Genomic DNA, 22073 nt, shown 5'->3' with positions numbered 1-22073 from the left:
TTTTATGCCGGGGATATATTTCATATCCGTATATATGTGTCTGAATTATAATTCCTAATGTATCTATATTATTTATTACTAGCTGACGCCGCGCGGTTTTACCCGCTTTATTTCCGTTCCCGTAGGAATACGGAGATAATATATATCCTATAGCCTTCCTCGATAAATGGGGTATCTAACACTGAAAGAATTTTTCAAATCGGACCAGTAGTTCCTGAGATTAGCGCGTTCAATCAAACAAACTTTTCAGCTTTATAATATTAGTATTGATACTAGCCGACGCCCCACAGTTACACCCGCGTAGTTCCCGTAACAATCATCATTATCGTTGACAATCCACATACGGCTCACTGCTGAGCACCGGTCTCCTCTCAGAATGAGAGTGGTTAGGCTAATAGTCCACCACGCTGGCCCAATGCAGATTGGCAGACTTCAAAGTTGGAGCTGCATGCCCCGGACCGAATTCAAACCAACACCCTCCAAAATCAGAGGCAGAGGTCATATCCACTGGGCTATCACAGCATACTAGGTATAATATAATTTTACGCGTAAACTGAGTTTTATAAAAGATACACTTTCATACAAAACTTTATTTCAATACAAAAGATCCAAATAGTCAAATCTGTTTCCATATTAAAGAAGTTCGTTGCCCGCGAATGGAATAGTCGACCAAATAGTTTAGATACCGACGTTAATGATGAGGAATTTGGTACGTTAACCACAATAGAATTTTTCCCGGAGGCGGACTCGAGATTACTTACCTACGCTACGTACATACCATCAGCGAGGTACGTACGTATTGGTATGTCGACCACTATTCACTGGTTATAGATTTTTTTATTGAGAATGAATACAATAGTTATTAAGATAAGTTAGCTTAAGTTCCTAAGCTAACTTATCCTAATTACTATACAAATCATGCCCACGTGGAAATGTGGCAAGAATACTGGCTGCATCCTTTGCGCTAAAAATGAGCCAGCCCTTCTGTCACCAGTCGAGGCAACTAGCCGCGGTTAATTTTTTTGGCACTGCGACTCCATGGCCCACGGGTCTCCACAGTAAACCGTACAAATATGTAACTCTCAGTCAGAGAGGCATACTTGAGCCACTTACCGGTTTCAGCTTTTTCTACTGCAGCTCCCAGTCTTGATTCTGTCTCCCTGATATGACACGGTGCTAATGTGTCAACGCATGTAGCGTAGATTCCATACATTCCATTAACTAGTCTTTAATAGAGCTGTGATAGCCAAGTTGATTGACGTCTGCCTTCGATTCGGAGGGCGTAGGTTGGAAACCCGCCCAGGGCATGCACCTCCAACTTTTCAGTTGTGTGCATTTAAAAAAAATTAAATATCACGTGTCTCAAATGGTAAAGAAAAACATCGTAAGGAAATCTGCATACCAGAGAATTTTCTTAATTCTCTGCGTGTGTGAAGTCTGCCAATCCGTATTGGGCGTGGTGGAGTATTGGCCTAATCCCTCTCATTCTGAGAGGCTCAACGGACGGGACGGGACGGAAACCACGCGGGCGAAACCGCGCAGAGTCAGCTAGTATTATGATAATTTCGACAGACATACTTTTCAATATTGTTTATTTGTATAGAAGTAGATAAACATTATGTGGAATATGCTTGGAATGTTCTTAATCACTTGTACCTAATGTCTGTTTGATAAATGTGTACCAATCGTTAGGTACTGCGTCAATCGGATATGAGGTTAGGAATCTATTTGCCGATTAACAAAGCGATGCACTCGTTTAACTTCGGTTTCTGTGTATACTCTTTTAGCAGACTCAGGTCGAACAAAGGTTATGATACACAACACTTGTCAGGTAAACTTAATTAACAAATTAAACTGTAACCTAAATAAGACCCTAGAATGGCAGAGAATGACCTTGAGTGAAGTCACGCACTTGTGAACGATGTATGTAGGGTTAAAGGATCCTTTGACTGTCTACAAACACTCCCCTTTTCCACTCAAGTCACTTTCATCGCCTATCCCAAGTAACCCACAAAGAATTACACAACAAGAGATGTGGATGGCTCGAACGCCACGAGCACTCAGCACACTGAAGCCGTCCCTACCGCAAGTCGTTGCAACGCGGCGATAACAGTTAAAAAAACCCACGTGCCTGCAGAGCTAACGGCTTGATATCCGACCGTGTGTTGGTCGCGATCTGCACCAACCTTCCAATAAGTATACGTGCCTGCAGAGCTAACGGCTTGACATCCGATAAAATTGATCGCTTGTTGGTCACGATGTGACATGCATGATGTCATCCATCAAGCCGTTGGACCAACACATGATCTGTTTTATTGGCTGTCCAGCGCTGCAAGCATGTGAGCTTACTTGATCGTCAGTGGCTGGCATAATGTTAACTATTAAATCATTCGATAATGGTGTTAATTAAAGTCAAAAACTTGAAATTTCGAAGGTTCCAACTTCCAGTGTCTAAGCTCCATATCCCTTCTCCTATGGAAGGACATCTGGCCCAACAGTAGGCCTCTAAAATAGGCTGAAAAGGATAACATCTGTTGCTAAGTTTTATAAATTCTCACTAGTTCTTACAACGTTTTCTCAACCGTGGCATAAAACTCAACATGTCACTGGCCCCTAACCCCTCTTCACGCATCGCAGCTGCATCGTAGTGAATAGCTCTCGACATAATTATATACCTACTCCTTTTACTTTACTAGCAATCTCTAGATTATTAACAGAGTTCTTATTCTGTTTTTAATAGAGTTCCGTATACAAAGGGTAAAACCAGCGCATTTAATAGATGCATACTTGCTTTTCCTTGAGGACTCATCATGATATACCTATTAGAAAAGGGATATTATATCATTTTATACAATTTGACCGTACAGTGTATACTCTAGTCAGAAACCTTATGCGCGCCGCTGGGTAAAACGAGACCCTGTTACTGAGACTACGCTGTCCGTCCGTCCATTCCTCTGTAAGTGTGTAGGTACCTATCTCATGAACCGTGATAGCCAGACAGTTGAAATTTCTACAGCTTATGTATTTCTGTTGCCGCTATAACAAAAATACTTAAAATCAAAATGAATAAAATATTTCAAAGACAAATAACATATTACAAACGTAATTTTATGCGGTTTTTTATAGAGGCCGGTTTTTTTTAATATTCGGTAAATATTTAAGAAATGACATATTCTTTAAGTCAGGATCCGTAGAACATTTTTTACTACTGGTTACTATCAAGTTAATTTTTCGTTAGTAGCTCATCTCGATAAGACGATCAACTTTTTTATTTACGAACATTCTTGATTCTGGTAGCTAACTGAGTTACCAGGAAATAAAAATTATGAACGTCGCCGAACGAGATATTGCCGCCGTAATTCGTAGGACATTGTGACTGTTATCGTCAAGTAAGTTGATCGTCTCATCGAGATGAAGCTACTCACAAAAAATTACAGTTGATAAAGTACTTGACTACTATATTTTATCCCCCTTTTCTCATGGGAACGGGAACTACGCGGGTGAAATCGCGGGACGTCGGCTAGTCTACTATAAAAACAATCCTCTAATAACTTCCCACTGGGCATGATTGTACTGAAACTCAAACGAAGGTATTTATTTAATTCCATTACAAAATCAGCGGTGCTTCATTGGCCGTGTTCCCGCATGGTCGGCGATCGGTATGCATGTTGCTGTCCATCTGCTAACAGGCCATTATGTTAAATGACCAGTCATCCAGCTGAGACTTCACTACATTATAAAATAACGAACTGCGACATTGTCTTTTCTGTAGGTACGATGAAAAATGATACAGTTTTAATGAAACATGAACAATTAATAGTTTGTGAGATTTGATTTGAGATTGCTCAGACAGACAAACATTTAAAAAATGCTCTAAGTATTTCGTTAAGTACTTTCTTTGATCGCTTCAATTTTTGGTAGGTAACTAAAATGCACTTCTAAAATTATGTATTAATTAAACTTCTATTCTTGAATTTTGATAAGTTTGTATCTGGTGGTGAAATAAAATGGCACATTTTTCAAAAGCATAATTAAAATACCATTTCTCATTTGTTCTTATCTTTTTAATCTATATTAAGATAATTATTGTTATAATAACTATAAAAATAACATACCGCACTACTTATTTACTTCAAGTACAGCTACTTATTATGTCTTAAATAACAAAAGAATTGAAGGCAGATTTAAGCAGGCTTTATCTACAAAACCTTACACAGCTCCAGGTAGATCATCAAGTTGAACAATGGCATAGTACCTACCTATTTAACGGTTAAGCATTCGTTTTAACACCCGCATATTTTTATTGGCTTTATCAGCCAGACCTGGTTTACAAAATACGAAGTAGGTACTTGCCTCTCTTTCGAATTTAGCCCAATGTTTTCGTTTCGTGCAAACTTGTCGTTTAATATAAAAAAGCGTACCTAGTCCTCTAATATGAGGACTAGGTAATATAAATAAAGCCCAAATAGTACATTTCACTTACAACATACAATACAATATTATGTCCACTCCTCTTTTGTGACCATTTCTTACCCGAATCCCGCACACCACGGTCGTCTGTCCACCGTCTAGCCGTTTACGTGCCGTGGAATTTTCGCTCCGGTATTTGCATGCCATTTTATGTACCTATATAACCGGCCGACATTCATTCGCCGAGCCAAATATTTTTACGTGCTCAGACGAGAATTGTTTCCGCCTGTGAAAACTCGCGATTTGATGTGACGTCACGAGTCACAACAACGCTCTCAATTCTCGTGTTATTATTATGATTCGTATCGGCGACGAATGAAACAGCTTTTGTTATGTGTAATACTTGCCCCGAATTGTATTTTATTTGTATAACAATCCTTTCATCTATGTTAAATGCGTAATGTAAAGTCGGAAGAAAACCCCACTCCATAATTTCGGAGGTTAGAGTGAAGAGACTGGAAGACACATAGAGATAAAAAGTATTGTATGTGTTAATTCTGAATAAGAACTATCACCATTATCAGCCTTTTAAATCCTCAGGTCTCCCTCTTTATAGAAGAAGGGGACATGGATCTTAGACCGATCACGCGTGATTATATAACAATTATATCCACACACACTAATATACAAAATTTAGCTTTACTTAATATTAAAATCAGTCATGTTTTTAAGATCAGTCACGTCAATCGAAAAAGTAGCTTTATTGGTGGTCCCGGTACCGGTCATTATCAATAACATAGTTGTCGTTAATGTTTTAAAGTTGGACATTATCACACTAGCCCGCCATCCCGCATTAGAACAGTGTGGTTGGTTAAGCTCCACATTCCCTTTTCTTTAATGAGGGAGGTCTGGCCCCTTTAGTGGGCCGTCAAAATAGACTAAGTAATGATAATAGCTTAATTGTAATATTTTCAGGCATACCAAAATGGAGAAGGTTGAGAGCGCTTTGGATGTGCTATCGCGAGCCGCAACCATGGTGCAACCTTGTCCTGCGTACCCGGCCAGTGATTCGGAAAGTTTCGGTGAGTACTTAGTACTTCCTCCATAAAAAGTATCAAAATACTTGGACCTTGCTCACGAGATTACCGCCATGTGGAATGTTGAGTCAACTATTATTGTTCCGATAGCCGTTTCAGTCAATGGTCTTATAGCGAAAGGCTTCGACCAACACCTAATGGCGCTATCGCTTTACTGGATCAAGGGTACAGAAGGCAGTTATTCTTGAGTCGTCGCGTATTGTGAGGAGGTTCCTCACTCTAGAGTCCAGAATCACCGCTTGCTTGGGCACTCAAATGTCCCAGTGTGTGGGTTGAATTTTTTTTTTAATTTTTAATAGTGTTGTATTATATTTCATTAACATCATTAAAAATTAAAAAAGGACAAATAAATAAATAATAGATTAAAAAGTTAGTAGTAGCCCGCCAAATTTAAAAAAATCGGAGAAAATTATGGTGCAAATATTCAATTAACTGAGTTTAATACTTATTTATAGGTAGTAATGTATTGACAAACAAAAAAATAATTTAAACAAATTATGTAAACGTATGCTTTTTTAATTTGTTTAAATGATTTTTTAAATTTGGTGGGCGATTTCAGTCTCTACTTTCATTAGCCAGACTTAACTAGAGAGTACTTCCTTCATACAACTGTAAACTCCGATAAGTTTCGTCGAATCAACGTTATCGATTTATGGCAATGTTTGGATTAGGTATACGTTGAACGTTGCTAACGAACGTGAGATAAATTATTATTATTAGATAGAAATTAGATTAAAAATCCCACGGGAACCATGGATTTTTCGGGATAAAAAGTACTCTATATTATGTTGCTCAATAACCTCCTGTATCTTCCAGTGAAAGTCCCGCTAAAATAGGTCCAGACAAAAACTTCCCAACAAAAATACCAGCAAACAAACAAATCTTTCCTCTTTATAACATTAGTATAAACTAGCGGACGCCCGCGACTTCGTCCGCCCTTAGACCTCTTTAATCCAGAACTTACAGTAGTATAAATGAAGTAACTTCTCCCGTTTTCCCAACATTTCCCTTCACTGCCATGCTCCTATTGATCGTAGCGTGACCTAACCTGCCCAGGAGTATGAAGAATAATTGTAACAAATTTCATTAAAATTCGACGAATAGTTTTTGTTTCTATAACGAACATACAGACAGACAGACAGACAAAAATTTTACTGATTGCATTTTTGGCATCAGTATCGATCACTAATCACCCCCTAATAGTTATTTTGGAAATATATTTCATGTACAGAATTGACCTCTCTACAGATTTTTTATAAGTATTAGATTATGTAGGTATTGATTATTCTATTATTCGTATCGATTCCAAATTCTACAAAATCTAAAGTTAATCGTTTATTGATTAAAAAAATTAATCCAGAAACAAACTACTTCAAAGTATCTGGGCCATAAATGTATTTATTTCGTTTGTTGGATCTTAAAGCTGTAACTAACAAGCTATCAATACTCGACGCGCGGCCTTGTAGGCGGGTCACATTCCAGATTCCAGCTGACATTGTTAATCGTCATCAGTTAGGGCTCGGACACATCTATCGTATTTTCTTTTCTTTGGATTTGTTGCTTACTTGCAGCTGTTTTTAACCTACAATGCAATAAGAGGGTGTTGTAAGTTTGACCGCTACTGTGTGTTTTTTTTTATTATTTTTATTATTTACAAGTTAGTCCTTGACTACAATCTCACCCGATGGTAAGTGATGATGCAATCTAAGATGGAAGCGGGCTAACTTGTTAGGAGGAGGATGAAAATCCACATTCCATTCGGTTTCTACAAGGCGTCGTATCGCAACACTAAATCGTTTGTCGGTACGTCTTTGCTGGTAGGGTGGTAACTAGCCACGGCCAATGCCTCCCACTAGCCAGACCTGGACAAATTAAGAAAATCTCAATCGGCCCAGCCAGGGATCGAAGCCAAGACCTCCGTCTTGTAAATCCACCGCGCATACCATTGCGTCATGGAGGCCGTCACAAGGTCTCTGTTTATTCTGTTTGTCTTAGGCTCACTTGGATTTTTCTTACTTAGAGTAATTTTTGTTACTCTAAGATTGACGCTTTTCTTTACTTTAAATTAGGTTTTCCATAGGTTCATAGATGTGTTTTATCAAAATCGGTAGAGCTGCAAAATTTGCCTTATTAAGATTTATTAGGACCTCGATATAAAAAGGTGTGTTATAAATTTTTCATGTTAGTGTTTATACAATGTGTATATGTGTCTGTTTTGGCATTGTATATTCAAAACGAATGAGCCGATATAAAAAGTTAATCCGTAGTTATAGTCGTTTTTCTATTGTGATAGAAATTATTTCTGGCATAAAACCAGTTCGTTATTAGCCAGCGAAACTGACTGTCGGAACTTTTACAAAAAAAAAATATTTTATTATTGTGTCAAAATCAAAATCCATTTATTTCAAGTAGTTTTCAAACACCTTTGAAACGTCATATTGTCAAGTTGGACTATTTGAAGTGACTCGACCACCGGCTCGGAAGGCAGTTCACCTATCCAAATGAGATTCGATTTGTTATAAATAGATTTATTTATTTATCTATCTAATATAGATTCTGTTTAATATGTATATACATCTTAGATCTCGAATCACTCCATAAGCAAGAATTCGTAGTTGTTTATACGCGATTGACATCTTATTGTCTCAAAATATCTTCAACATTCCAACCGTGACTTGCATATATTACGTTTATCCTTAATACACTTTATGTACAGAAAGATGAACGATTACTTCTTCGCGATGAAAACAATAATGACTGAAATTGTACTCGCGGTTATTTTTGACTGAATTTTAGTAATGATTTTAATTTTAGTAGTCTGTCCTCGATATACTTATGGTAAGGGAGCCCATGATCATAAATGAGGATTTAATTTAACGTCGTCATCTAATCTACAAAATCTTGTAAGTCTCCTATATTACAATTGGTAGACTAGAGGGCAGGAAGAATAAATAAAAGTTGTTATATAAATTTTCCACTTCCAGCGATGGAGAACTACAGGTTTCAAATACCATTTTCATTACTTCGGCTTGTGGGAATTGGCAGATTATATTTTTTTGTTATTCTGATTCTGATTTATTTTACAATACAAAAAATAAATAACAACACTCGTGGCTCGGAAATAGATAGACAAAGATTTTTTTTGCACCTTATTTACGCTCAAATAGGATGTTTCGAAATGGACCATCTTACCTTATAATCTGACGTGATAGTTGACCCATTAATATAAAGGGTTTACTTTATGGAAGTGCTCAACAACGTGCAAGGTATCCTGCCTTATGTTCATCTGCCCCGTTTAAATAAATTCTAAAATCTCCTCTTTGACTCCCCTACTATTACGTACTTGTATTGTTAAGTGCTGTTACAAGATCTCATTTTAACGAGTAAACAAACTGTCATCTTTACAATTTATTGAGGTACTGGATTCCATTGTGATACGAAACTAGTTTTCATTATTTCATCGAACTGGTTTGTCAGTGTCATTGTAATTGTGTCCTGTGGTGTTTTCTCTGCAGTATGATTGTTTCTAATTATCCAACATTATGTTTATGCCATCAAATTTAGTAAAATCTTCAATTTATTAATTATTATTACTTAATAATTGGTTGAGAACTTTTGAAATTCAGATATTCGACTCAATAGTACTTACCTATAATCGAATTAAGATGCTGACAAGGTATAAAGTGAGAATAGGGGGAAAAGCCATCAGTAAAATATGTTATGAATGCAACGTATATGACGAATACGAGTGTCACTGACTTGTTGTGTCAGGTCACACATTGGTGTGACAACAGTTTGAATCATAAGAATGTCACATACTGGAGACATAAATTAATGCTGCCATCATTCAAACCATGACTTGTCTCTATTGTAGTATGGATATTCGAATAAGACGATCGCATTCAGACAGAACAAAAAAGTCGCTAGACTAAGAACAATTGCTTCCATTGTATAGCTAAGTGATTTTGTAGCTTTGTATCGTTTTTGCGTCGCGATTTGCGTTTTGCATTCAATTATCTTTGTATGCAGCAAGAAATTCTATTTATCGATTTAAAAAACGCCCCTTCACCTTCAAATTACTAATTTCTTGCCACTTAGATCAACTTACTTGCTACGATTTGTTTCGAGTTGATGGAATTTACTCAATGTTTTTTTTTGACGCAAATATTTGACGTTGTGTAAAAAAAAACTACTTTTTGGTATTCATCTTTCAAGTCTACTTAACTGACATATCTGTCGTTCCTCATTGACCATTTATGTTTTTTCATCTTTTCATCCTTCGATATTATTAGATCGATGTTTAAATTCCATCATTCTTTTGAATATCATGTTCCTTGTGAAGAAGTATTTGTATTAAAACAATTATTTTCATTGCTATTTGCGATGAAGGTTTTGAGTTGCAACTGGATTTTCTGTTATTGTACTGTCATCAGTGTCTGTATTGTTTTTTCTTCAGTTGAACAATCAGTCAAGCGACACGTCCGGGTAACGCGGGGTCGTAAACCACGCAATTGCGACCGCTTCTATTGTGTTTATTCGATATTTAGGTAAATTTTGCAATCATTGCGTCTACGAATGACACTGACTAAATAAGCATATTAAACAAGTACCTCCTTTTGTTCAATAAATTCACGGCACTTGTTTATTGTTGTCCATTTATGTGTTTATGTTTCGTGAATGTAGTTTTGATAAACTTTTGAATAATATGTTTCACAATACAAGAATAATATGTATCAATCATTAGTTTTCTCCGAAGCAGTAGGTATTCACAAGGTAACGATGAATTTATATATTTTTTAATACTACCTTCGCCAGGAGATACCAACAGAGTATGATGCACCTATTCTTATTCCCAAACAACCTATAACAATATGGAAAACACTTCATAATGTTTCCACTATCCGATTATTTCTTTACCGGTTGCCAGAAATTTCCGCATACCAGCATTACGTTTCCATTGCGAATGTACCTATTTGTAAACATAACGTCGGCAATAACATTTTCTTGGTTCAGCTATTCAAAGCGGAATACCTCCCACGCGAATATAATATTTAACTATTATTATCCATTGCAAGGTTTCCCTTCATAATATTCTTATAGGTAAAAATGAAATATTCATCTAAGCCTCCGTATCATCGAAATTGCTACACCCACCAAGTTGTCTTCAATTAACTATTTCACCATTCATCCCCATCACTTGGGAAGCTCGATCTTTTAATTGATATTTCTGGCTAAAATGGTTTGGTTCGGTGTTATGTGTGACTTGATAACTTCTTTTCCCATTTTTTTGTAGGGAAATAAATACATTATCTACCATGTTTATAGTGTTAACTTTCCTTTGCGATAAATTGTATATCTAAATTGTGCAAATGAGATTTAATTTTTTTAAAGAATTTCAAATGCAAGATAAGATAAATTTCACCACAACAATGCCGATGATCGAGATAGAGTTCGCTGGTGGAATGCATGTAATTAGGCGCGAGTATATCTAATCAAAATACGATCACGCAACGTCCACCGATGGACTCTTGTCGCTGATTGTTTACAAACAATTGTTCAATAGCAAATAATTATGCAATGTGATGACAGAGGCGGGGCGCACGAACATTTACTTTCATTGCTAGCCGCGCGTGCGACGAACTATCGGACTGGGAGAAAGCGCTCAGGAATTTGGCCGGCCTCGGACTTCGCAGCGGAGTCCGCCGCGCGCCTCTGCCTGCCACCGTCTATAGGCGAATAGTGTTCGCAATATTTACGCCGTATTGCAACACTTCGCTTTAACAATAAGCGCCCATCACTAGGCTGGCACTGCCGCTCGAAATCTCGTCTCGCTTATCAACATCTCATATCAATCATCATACAAGCCACTTTGTATGTAGTTTTGCAGCTCTCTATAAATTCAATACCTGACATTATAACAAATCGTTTCACGTGAAACAAGGTTTTATTGCAAAGGGTGTAGGGGTGAATGTGGCGTGTACATTTGTATCCGGAACGCTGAGCCGGCGTGTTACGGTTTTGAAAAGAATGCAGAATGTAGGTTGCGTTGCGGACTACAGTTACTAACATTCTTAGGAATGCAATTACTGATCGCTATTGTTGTCATAACAAATTACATTTTGGATATCATTGTTAAGTACCTATATATGTAAATATTTATATTGCTTGTTTATATTTTGCAAATTCGAAGACGTTCATCTAGTTAAGTTGTATTTCTTGGTTACATTGCTATTGCTTCATCTTTTGATTCTAATCTTATTAATTAGCTATAATTGGCGGCGATTAATTTCTGTCTTCGCAAAATTACGTGTAGCTTATGGTAGGGGAGCCTATGAAGCTAAACATGTACTTACTCGAGTGTGCTCCCATTGTGTTCAGTGCATCCCTAACACTCAAAACGTCAAATATTCGAATTGCGCATTTTTAACATACTTTACCCTTATCTCACGTGCTGGTTGAGTACCTATCTCTGTAGTTAGTTTTTTTTCGTTGTCACCAATACTGAGGGCTCATAATTTGAAGAGGTACTCAATAACATACAAGGTATCTTACGTTCATTTGCCACGGTCAAGTAAATCGAAAAATCCTCTCTTTGGCTCCTCTACTACTATGAAAATATTTGCCTAAAAATGTGTGCTGACAGTAAAAAGTCAAACCTAATGAAAAGAGTAAACCAAAGCCAACGTAGATAAGACATTAATATATGGATAACATTCTTAAGTAGAAAGTTGCCATCCTAAAAAAAATATTTACAATAAAATCTTAAAATGTAAGAAAATATGCACGTGCGTGTTGTCACAAACGCATCTGAAGGAATCTCGATACCAATGAAGTCATCATGAAGAGTAGAATTTCTAACGCATGATTCCATTTCATTGGCAGCCAAGCGAGAGTGCGACTATTCGAGCTATTCGAGCTATTCGGGCTATTCGGTCCGTATCGTATTGTCTCAATGATCTAACACACATCGGCTAATTACAACTGTATATGTATCGGTATTACTAATGAGTTTACGAATACTTCGCATTGCTTTGTAATTGTAATTGGCGTTTTTAATAGATTTTCTTTTATTCATCAAGGTGAAGATAAGGAATGCCAGTTTTAGTACAAGGTTGACTTGGTCGGCGGTATTTATTTGGTGGTGTTTGGTTGTCGTTTGTAAATTTGTGTACATTTGTAATTTTTAAGGTTTACCTCCCATGGTCACCATGATCCAAACTACACAACGTTGAGTATACTCAATCAATCAATCGATCAATCAATCAATCAATCAATTTATTTGCAGATACATGCATGGTATATATACTCACTCGTACCCATGGTAGCAGGAAGACTGCACGCGTTTGTCGGACAATGTCGGGGATACACCTTCGTCATCATTATCATTAACAGCTGATGGCCGCCCACTGCTGGACATAGGCCTCTTGCATGAATTGCGTGAAAACAAAACAGTCTCGAGCCGCTGGATGACCTTGGGACCCCAGCGTTCATCGGCTCATCAGACTATGTGCCCTGCCCACTTTGAAGTTTTTAAAGGGAATTGGCCATCTCCGGCCCAAGCCTAACCTAACCACCCGGCAATTTACTTCTAATTTAATCTAAAAAAAAATTGATAATACTACTTTAATAATGAAATTATCACTTTATCAATAAAAGTTTGCTACAACTTTTTACGACATTTTTAATTGATCTTTAATTTGTCCACAACAAGACAAGCTAAGATCGTTGACCATACAGCCTGAGTTTTACGATGTTTTCTGAAGACTTATGATAGGTATTTTTGTTTGTTAACTTGTCTCGAGCTGCCAGCATCCAGCGGGTCCCTGCAACTCGCTTGATGTCCTCGGTGCTTTCCGGTGCTAGGTCGCCATTGCAGCACATTACGATCCCAACGTCCATCGGCTCTTCGAACTATGTGCCCTGTCCATTGCCACTTCAGCTTCGCGACTCGCTGAGCTATGTCAGCCACACCTTAAAGATTTTAAATGTAGTTACTACATTACTTGTACTTACCCTGTGCTAGGAGCGTCAGTCTGGCCCAGTTACATGCACAAGGTTTTTAACTAGAGTAGCCACTATAACGTTGGTAGATACTAGTACATAAAAATTATACGAAATGGAAAATTCGTATTTTAAAACAGCTGGCCTATTCACTAATTTGTTATTTATTAAGAACCTTTTATAACATCAAATCAACTGATTACTGTCATCTACCTACTATATTAAATCATCGAATAAGTATAGGTTCCGGATGAGATTTTTCACATAGAATCTCAATTTCGTATAAATCAACTAATACACGTCAAAGTTAGTAAATTATCCTGCAGGGCCTATAGCCACATTTCACATTTATCTCTTTCTACAAATTACTAACGCATCCAAAAAATACTTTCGTTATCGATAGGTTACTTGATAATGTACCTATGTAGAAAGACAACTACCTTGTACAAGTTCGTTAAAGAGACCTATACCGAGGCAGTACATTTTTGGAAATATGAAGTGCACTCCACTGGTCTGGCCATGACTCTCACTCTTTAAAAAGTAGCAATTCTTTTAACTGTAATGGGAAAAGATTTTTGGAAATGTCAACATTAATGTGGTGGAAATAGGCGGGCGAATTTCGTATAAAAGTATCAAGTGTCAGGGTTGCTGCGATTCTAAAACCAGAATAAGTGCGAGGCGGTCTCGCTCACCGAAGGTTCCGTAGGTATACATCATATTTAACAATCATCATTATCAGCCTATTATTAAGGCCCATTTGAAGGGCCAGGCCTCCCTTTTTGTAGGAGAGGGAAAAGGTGATTTCCGCCAACCCATATTGAGCTCCAATATGGGTTAGCGGACATCACCTGACCCCTGGATGGCAGGTTTAATCACCATATCTACTCTCCGATATCTACACTAATATTTTGTTTGTTTGTAATTTATGTTAGCGAAAAAGCTACGAAACGACTAGACTATGTTTTTAAAAATTCTTCACGAATGTAAAGCTGGAAGTAATATAAATACATACGAGTATATTCCGGTATTCCTACGGGAACGGAAACTACGTATATAAAACGGCAGTGGGTCCACTATAGGCAAATATTAAAAAAAAAAAACAAAAAATCTTTTGTTAGCCTACCCGAGTTGGTACTGTTGAACACGTGTCGATAATTTTGAGTGACGTAAACATTCGAGCTACTTCGAAGTAATAAATATGACGATAAAATTCCGTTTGTAGTGTAGGGGTCAGGCTGAGGAATTTTCATTACCTACGCGTACTTTATGCGTTGCTCTATTTGATAAAACCAATGCGACAATCACAGTATATGCTCTATATCCTGTCTACTAAATATATTTGTGCATCTGAGTACTCATTGAGCCGTGATAGCCCAGTGGATATGACCTCCGCCTCCAATTCCGGAGGGTGGTGGGTTCGAATCGGTCCGGCGGCTGCACCTCCAACTTTTCAGTTGTGTGCATTTTAAGAAATTAAATATCACGTGTCTTAAACGGTGAAGGAAAACTTAGTGAGGAAACCTGCATACCAGAAAAATTTCTTAATTCTCTGCGTGTGTGAAGTCTGAATCCGCATTGGGCCAGCGTGGTGGACTAAGGCCTAACCCCTCTCATTCTGAGAGGAGACTCGAGCTCAGGAGTGAGCCGATTATGCGTTGATAATGATGATGATGACATGGTTTCTACATTTTTTGCTAAATGCGATTGATCTAAGTATCAATTAAGTAGCGGGTAATTGTCATCCTCTCCTAGTAAGTTCTTAGCTTACGAGTAGTTGGAGAGGAATACTTAAAATTAAAAACAAAGACCTGATTTATATTCTATAAAGGATATATAAAGGAAAAAACCTGGCTGAGTTTGTTGTGGGCTTTTCTCGGACCAAGGTGCCTTTGGAACCCTCGTAACTTTAATTTTAAGTTTTCGACTAATTATTATCACCATTATCTTTAGTATAATATTATTACCTGACGTTTCGAAAGACCTTGTAAACTAAACCTATTTGAAATAAATGAATATTGACTGATTATAAAAAAAAGAATTTTTAAAATCGGTCGATAAATGACGGAATTATCGCTGGACATACATTAAAAACAAAAAAAAAAAAACATACATACAGCCGAACGTAGAACCTCCTCCTTTTTGAAAGTCGGTTAAAAAATACACAATCAGAAAATAACAATCTTTAGTTCTATACTATGCAAACAGGAGTGGTTTCATCACCAATTTGAAGGCATTCGGATGTTTACTCCACACAGAATGATCGTAATTTACTGAATGCAGATAATAAAATTCTCAATAAACCGTACATAGTCATGTCCAGTGATGCAACGTTGTGTTATGTCGCTGACTCAGGAATGCGAGTGTCACTTCTAGGAGAATTTGTTAAACTCTCAGACCAATTATAGAAGGACCTGTATCGCACTCATAGTCACGAACAAAATTGTCTGTCATTTTCTGAGGAAAACGAGCTTAGATTTGGTGTATATCTTATACTAAACTAGAAGTTTTTGCCCGTTTTTTACATCATTCAATTATACAAAAAAGTATCTTTACGGAGCTCTTTAACCGACGAACACGATTATAACTATTTAACATCGATTATATACAGACAGTTTTTATAATCGCATTAGATCGTTGATCATATACTTTGGCAGAAACGTAACGTCTAGCGAGGCAGGTCCTATACAATAATTGGTCTGAGGTTAAACTTTACCAAACTCACTATCTTTTTAATCCTCAACGCAAAAAGAGGGGTATTATAAGTTTGACGTGTCTGTCTGTCTGTGGCACCATAATACTTGAACGGATGAAGCGATTTCAATTTTGTTTTTTTTATTAAAGGTGACTTATGTGCGAGTGTTCTGATATGTTTGATGAAAATCGGATGCACCGTTAAAAAGTTGTGGGGGGGTGAAAGTGGGTAAGAATATCAGAATATCAACCGTATAGATGGGTATATCTTCAGACATCAGTGCAAATATACTTCGTCTATAAAATAAAAAAGAAGTTTGAAAAAAAAATTGTTGGGTTCCTTCCTTGAATGAATTTTTCATCGTCTTTCCTATGGCGTGGGGTATAGGTATCGGTATTTTCGTGCATTACATAGGGAATTAAAGTAACTTAATCTACGGAACCCTGCTCTGTGTGTGGCCCGATTTGCACTTGGCCGTATTTTTTTTTATTTACTTTCATCATTTCTTATTTTTAAATATTTAAATATCTTCGAATCCAATTATATAAAATAACCAACCTTTGTTTTACCACATACGTTTCATTTATACAAAAAAATTAAGTCGCGAATAAAAAATGAGGGTTGGCAGTTGGGGGCTAAAAATTAGTTTACGACCATACACCTCTTATAATAAAGGAGTTTGTTAACACTGTTTTGTTTAACCGGTGACACGAAAATTTTAGATTATTATAGACAGATAACATATCAATTAAAGGCTCAAAGGTACTACTCTATCTGGTAAAGGTATTCTTATAATCTTACATATTGTACAATTCTGAACTAAGTACATACATATTACTTGATAGGTACATACATATTACCTGATAGGTAGCGGCCGGAAATTCCAGTCACAATTATGTATTTAGTATTTACTTCTTATCTTAAATGCTTAAGTAATTTTATATGGTCTTCCTTCATATTCTATTTTTACGTCAAAAAATAACATCAATGAAAAGGGACCCCTTTACCTCCGTAGGTACTAAAAAAAGGACCCCTTCATCTCCGTACTAAAATTCAAGATCGATACAAATGTTTGGGCGTGAAAAGGTAACAAACAGGAAGGAACTTACATAAATATTTGTATTTACATGGAACCCGAAAACAATAACTTACTTGTTTTTACCTGAATTTTAGAAATATTTTACCTGATGCGCCAAAAGATATAAGACCGACGTCTTGTGCTTTTGTATGTACCTATGTAGGTATGTGTGTATGTATATTTCTTATGCACGCCAATTCAAAGCTCTATATAACGGCTTAAAAATTATAAAAAAAAAGTGCAGTTAAAGCTCCTAATTATCTTAGTTAGATGATCGTAGACATGGAAATTCTCTGCCACTTGATGATCAAATGTACCAACTAGGTATTTTATAAATGACTGGCAGACTCCGCGCGGTTTCACCCGCATGGTTCCCATTCCCGTAGGAATACGAGGATAAAAAAAGGCCTATAGAACTCGGGGATAGTGTAGCTTCCCAACAGTGAAAGAATTTTTCAAATCGGTTAAGTAGTTTCAGAGCCTATTCAATGCAAAAAACAAATAAACAATCAAATCTTTCCTCTGTATAGTATAAGTATAGACCAGGGTTTCTCAAACTTTCGGCTTCACGAACCCCTGTTAAAATTTCCAAGTTACAGCGAACCCCTAACTACTGCTAACTAATGAACCCTCCAAGAGAAAAAAAATAATTTGACTTGAATAAAAGTTAACATTTATAGTACCAAAAGAAATGTCTTTGTAATATTAATGTGATGGGTGTGCTTGTTTCTTGTCGCAAATGGATTCAATGTTAGAAGTAATTTTGGACAATTTAACTTTAATTCTGACTCGGTGTCAGTTATCAAGCCACCATTACGTAAATCTTGTCGCGAACCCCTGCCGTCGAATTGCGAACCCCTAGGGTTTCCCACTTTGAGAAACCCTGGTATAGACTAAGCAGTGTCGTGCACATCATAGATGCAAAAATGCACTGAATACCCTGATGACTCCCTCCAGAATGTGTATAAAAGAAGGTTGACTTGGTATAATTGGTACAGCCTATACCCTCGTTAAAAATTATGCACGCTCTGGTTCACCAAAAAACACGTTCCTCAGTGGGCTTTATGAGCCAACGTGCCATAAATGATAAAAATTCGTACACAAACACATCCACATCAGGGCTACTCCTTAGTTGAATAGCGATCGAACCGTGTCAGGGCTACCACGTACGGAGCGGTATAATATGGTGCTGTTTTGTTATGCAACACGAAGGCCGTATTATAACCGGGCGTGGACTTAGGTTTTATGAAAATTTGTCTGTATTGATTCATCCATTTATTTCAGCTATGGCCGCCCTCGTATCGTAGTATGATCCCTTTATTTCTACCGCGGAAATTGACTTTTCCAAACCTTCGAAAACAAGAACAAATAGCCATTTATAATGCCAACATGACTGTAATAAACACTGAGGGTACCTACTAAGTATTTTAAGTGCTAATAATGAAAAATTGCTTTAAACAATACAATAAATTCAAGAATTTTCGGCAAACTGAGTGTATTACGAAAACAATTATTGTTCCAGTTAATCGAGTGTTTACTATAATCCTTTATAATGTAAATCACTTACAAGTTGGTATATCTCGTCTGGTCGGGTTTGCTCGAGTCACAGAAATTGGCCGTTAGTTGGTACTACATGACAAAAGACGTAGACGGCACCGCCAAGCTATGTAGGGTTCCTAATTGCGCGTAGAAGCTTTCAGACGTATGGCTAGATTAAAGGTGTACCTCTTCTAAGTAGCGTGCTATCATCTTAGACTGCACCGTCACATAACATCAATGAAAAGCATGATAAAATAAGAAACTTAAGCTAACTTATCCTAATGGTTATGAAAGTCATGCCCACGTGGGATGGTGGCAAGAATACTTACTTGCTGCATTTCTGCGTTGGACAGCTGATCCTACAAAAGAATATTATTTTTAAAAAGAATAATATTTTTTGTATCATTAATAATAATAGTTAAAATATTTTTGGCACAGCCCTGTCCGCAGTTTTCATTATCTTGTCCTTTGCCTGAAGGTTGCTGAAGGAAGAGATCGCTTCGCGCTGTTAGTGATAAAGTCGCTATTGTACTAAAACTTTGTACCTACTACGCAATTTAAAAAAATCTAGTTGATTTTTGAAAAAATATGTGATTGAATTTGTATGGTTAATAATATGTAAATAAAGGAAACGAAACAATCGCTAAGACCAATACATTTGCGTCATTAAAGATAAATATGGAAAATAAGTAATTGAACTGTAATTATTGAAAATGTAGTATTAACAATTAAGTTATTACTACATTTTTAACTTACATTTTTATAGTTCTAAGTGAATTATTTTTTTACACGCAAGTTTAGCTCCAAATATTCCGACGGTGCTTCCATCTACTGGTGTGTAATAATCAGGACATTCGGGTTAGTTAGATGGCGCTGAACGGAGCGAGTTTTAGTATCAAAAGTCCTGATAGATGTCTCTACTGGTCTTAAACGCTTTCAAAATCCAACACGTTTTTAATATATCCGGTAGTTTTAGTCTTTTATTTTGAGCGTTTTTATTTTTTTATTTTTCTTCAATGTAATTTCCTAAATAGGTTCCTACTTAAGTATGAAACACACTACTTCCGAATCTAATCACATCTCAACCATATTTTTGAGAGAAGGAGAAAAAGTTTTAAACTAAATGGCTCATGTTTACCAAGACTATACTCCCTCCTATGTTACTCGTGACGCTGGCTGTGAAAATTGCAACTTAAATCGACGACGGACGAGATTAACACGTTTATAGTGCTAGCCACAAACGGTCAATTATTCTCACGTTTCTGAAGCACCCACGACTATAATTGATCGTGTGTTGGTCACTGCGTACATGACTTCTATGGTATGCCGCGTGGGTACTGCCGTTTGCTTTTCAGAAACGTGAGAATAATTGACCGTCAATGGCGACCTTAGTAAACTAAAAATCTCTTCAGTTGTACCTACCTATAACATTAGTTGATATGACATTATCACTCTTAATTTCAACGGCCCACTACTGGGCCCCTAATCCGTACAGTACAGGGTTTTATGGAGCTTAAACCGACCACGTTACTCTAATCGGGTTGGCGGGATAATATTGGTAGGCATAGACAACGACATTTTATACTAAAGACATGTTACGTGCCTAAAAAAAACCACCGCAAAAAGTGATCCGAATTTAGCTACTCCGCTGAGCGCACACATGCACAATTTAGTGTTTAATTCTATTATATATTTGTTTATATACAGTTTTTAAAGTTCCTAAACACACAACCCGACACTTATGACATTAATTGTTTAAATAATTTTCGTTGTTTATTATGCAACTCAATGAAATGCGATCAATTAGCCGCTTTTGTTCGCCTCAGTTTTGACGCGCTAGTGACATATCTCTATTATAAAATATTTGTAATATAAATATTTGCAACAAATAGAATATTCCTTGCATCAATAATCACTTGGTAGTTGAAACAATAAAGTGCGGAATGCGGAATGTATTCGCTTCCCGCACTTTCGCTTCAAACATCCGCCTTCCGCGCAATATACCAACTATACTCGATTAATGTTTGTCTTTGCAAGCTAAACAGACGCCGATAATAATCAGTGCAACAGGATACTGAGAGCTATATAATTTTGTGACTTCGTTGAACCTTTAGGATATCAAAGAGCCGACTTAAGATCAAAGATTTTTGCATTAGGTCCCTATACGAGTAGGTAAATGAAAACATGAAATCTTTTATCATCATCATTATCAACCCATATTCGGCTCTCTGTTGAGCTCGAATCTCCTCTCAAAATGAGAGGGGTTATGCCAATAGTCCACGACGCTGGCCCAATGCGGATTGGCAGACTTCACACACGCAGAGATTCAAGAAAATTCTCTACGCAGGTTTCCTCACGATGTTTTTACCCGACTGTGTCAGAAGAAGGGTAAAGTTTTTCCTTCACCGTTTAAGATACGTGATATTTGATTTCTTAAAATGCACACAACTGAAAAGTTGAAAGTGCATGCCATCCACTGGGCTGTCACGGCTCTCTAGTAAATTTTCAAAGTAAATTATTTTTTGTAGTCGTGCCTTTTAATTTTTTAAATTCACTGCAAGAAGCGTTTCTATAACGTAGATATTGAATTTTCGATAGTTACGGCTACTAGAACCTAGTAACTCGGTAAAATCGGTAGTCTGTGAACCTATATTATTCACCAATATTAAGGCAAAAAAAATCATCATCATCATATCAGCCGATGGACGTCCACTGCAGGACATAGGCGTTTTGTAAGGACTTCCAAACATCACGATACTGAGCCATCTGCATCCAGCCAATCCCTGCGAATCGCTTGATGTCGTCAGTCCACCTGGTGGGGGGTCGGCCAACACTGCGCTTACTAGTGCGGGGTCGCTATTCCAACACTTTGGGACCCCAACGTCCATCGGCTCTTCGAACTATGTGCCCGGCCAATTGCCACTTCAGCTTGGCGACTCGTTGAGCTATGTCGGTTCTTCTGCGGATCTCCTCATTTCTGATGGCAAAAAAATATCATTATATTATTGTAAAAAATAATTTAGCTGTTCTAACGTGATTGACTAATAAACAAACATCCATCTATCGAAACTTACGCATTTATAACATTACTATGTGACATTACTTATAGTTGGATTACATTAATGAAATGGTATTCCTTTTCAATAGCATTGAGGAGGGACGATTCTGATTTCCATAAAAAAAAACATTTGTCATTCCTAAACGACGTTTAGAAATAAATAAAACAAAATGTTATCAGCTACCGGCCTTCCAGGCA

The 22073-nt window shown here is 37.1% G+C and overlaps 1 protein-coding gene across 1 annotated transcript in view; it reads left to right on the top strand.

The window, feature by feature from the left end:
- Window positions 1-22073, top strand: part of LOC112043708 (transcription cofactor vestigial-like protein 4) — a 57455-nt gene that overhangs the window by 11990 nt on the left and 23392 nt on the right. The window contains exon 2 of the mRNA XM_024079231.2: window positions 5386-5492. Within this exon, the coding sequence (XP_023934999.1) occupies window positions 5396-5492 (97 nt within the window). The 5' untranslated portion in view covers window positions 5386-5395. The remainder of the gene's footprint in view (window positions 1-5385; window positions 5493-22073) is intronic.

Source organism: Bicyclus anynana, chromosome 7 (genome assembly GCF_947172395.1).
Source record: "Bicyclus anynana chromosome 7, ilBicAnyn1.1, whole genome shotgun sequence".
NCBI lineage: Eukaryota > Metazoa > Arthropoda > Insecta > Lepidoptera > Nymphalidae > Bicyclus > Bicyclus anynana.
Note: the sequence above shows the minus strand (reverse complement) of the source record. Positions and strands in the feature narration are given on the sequence as shown.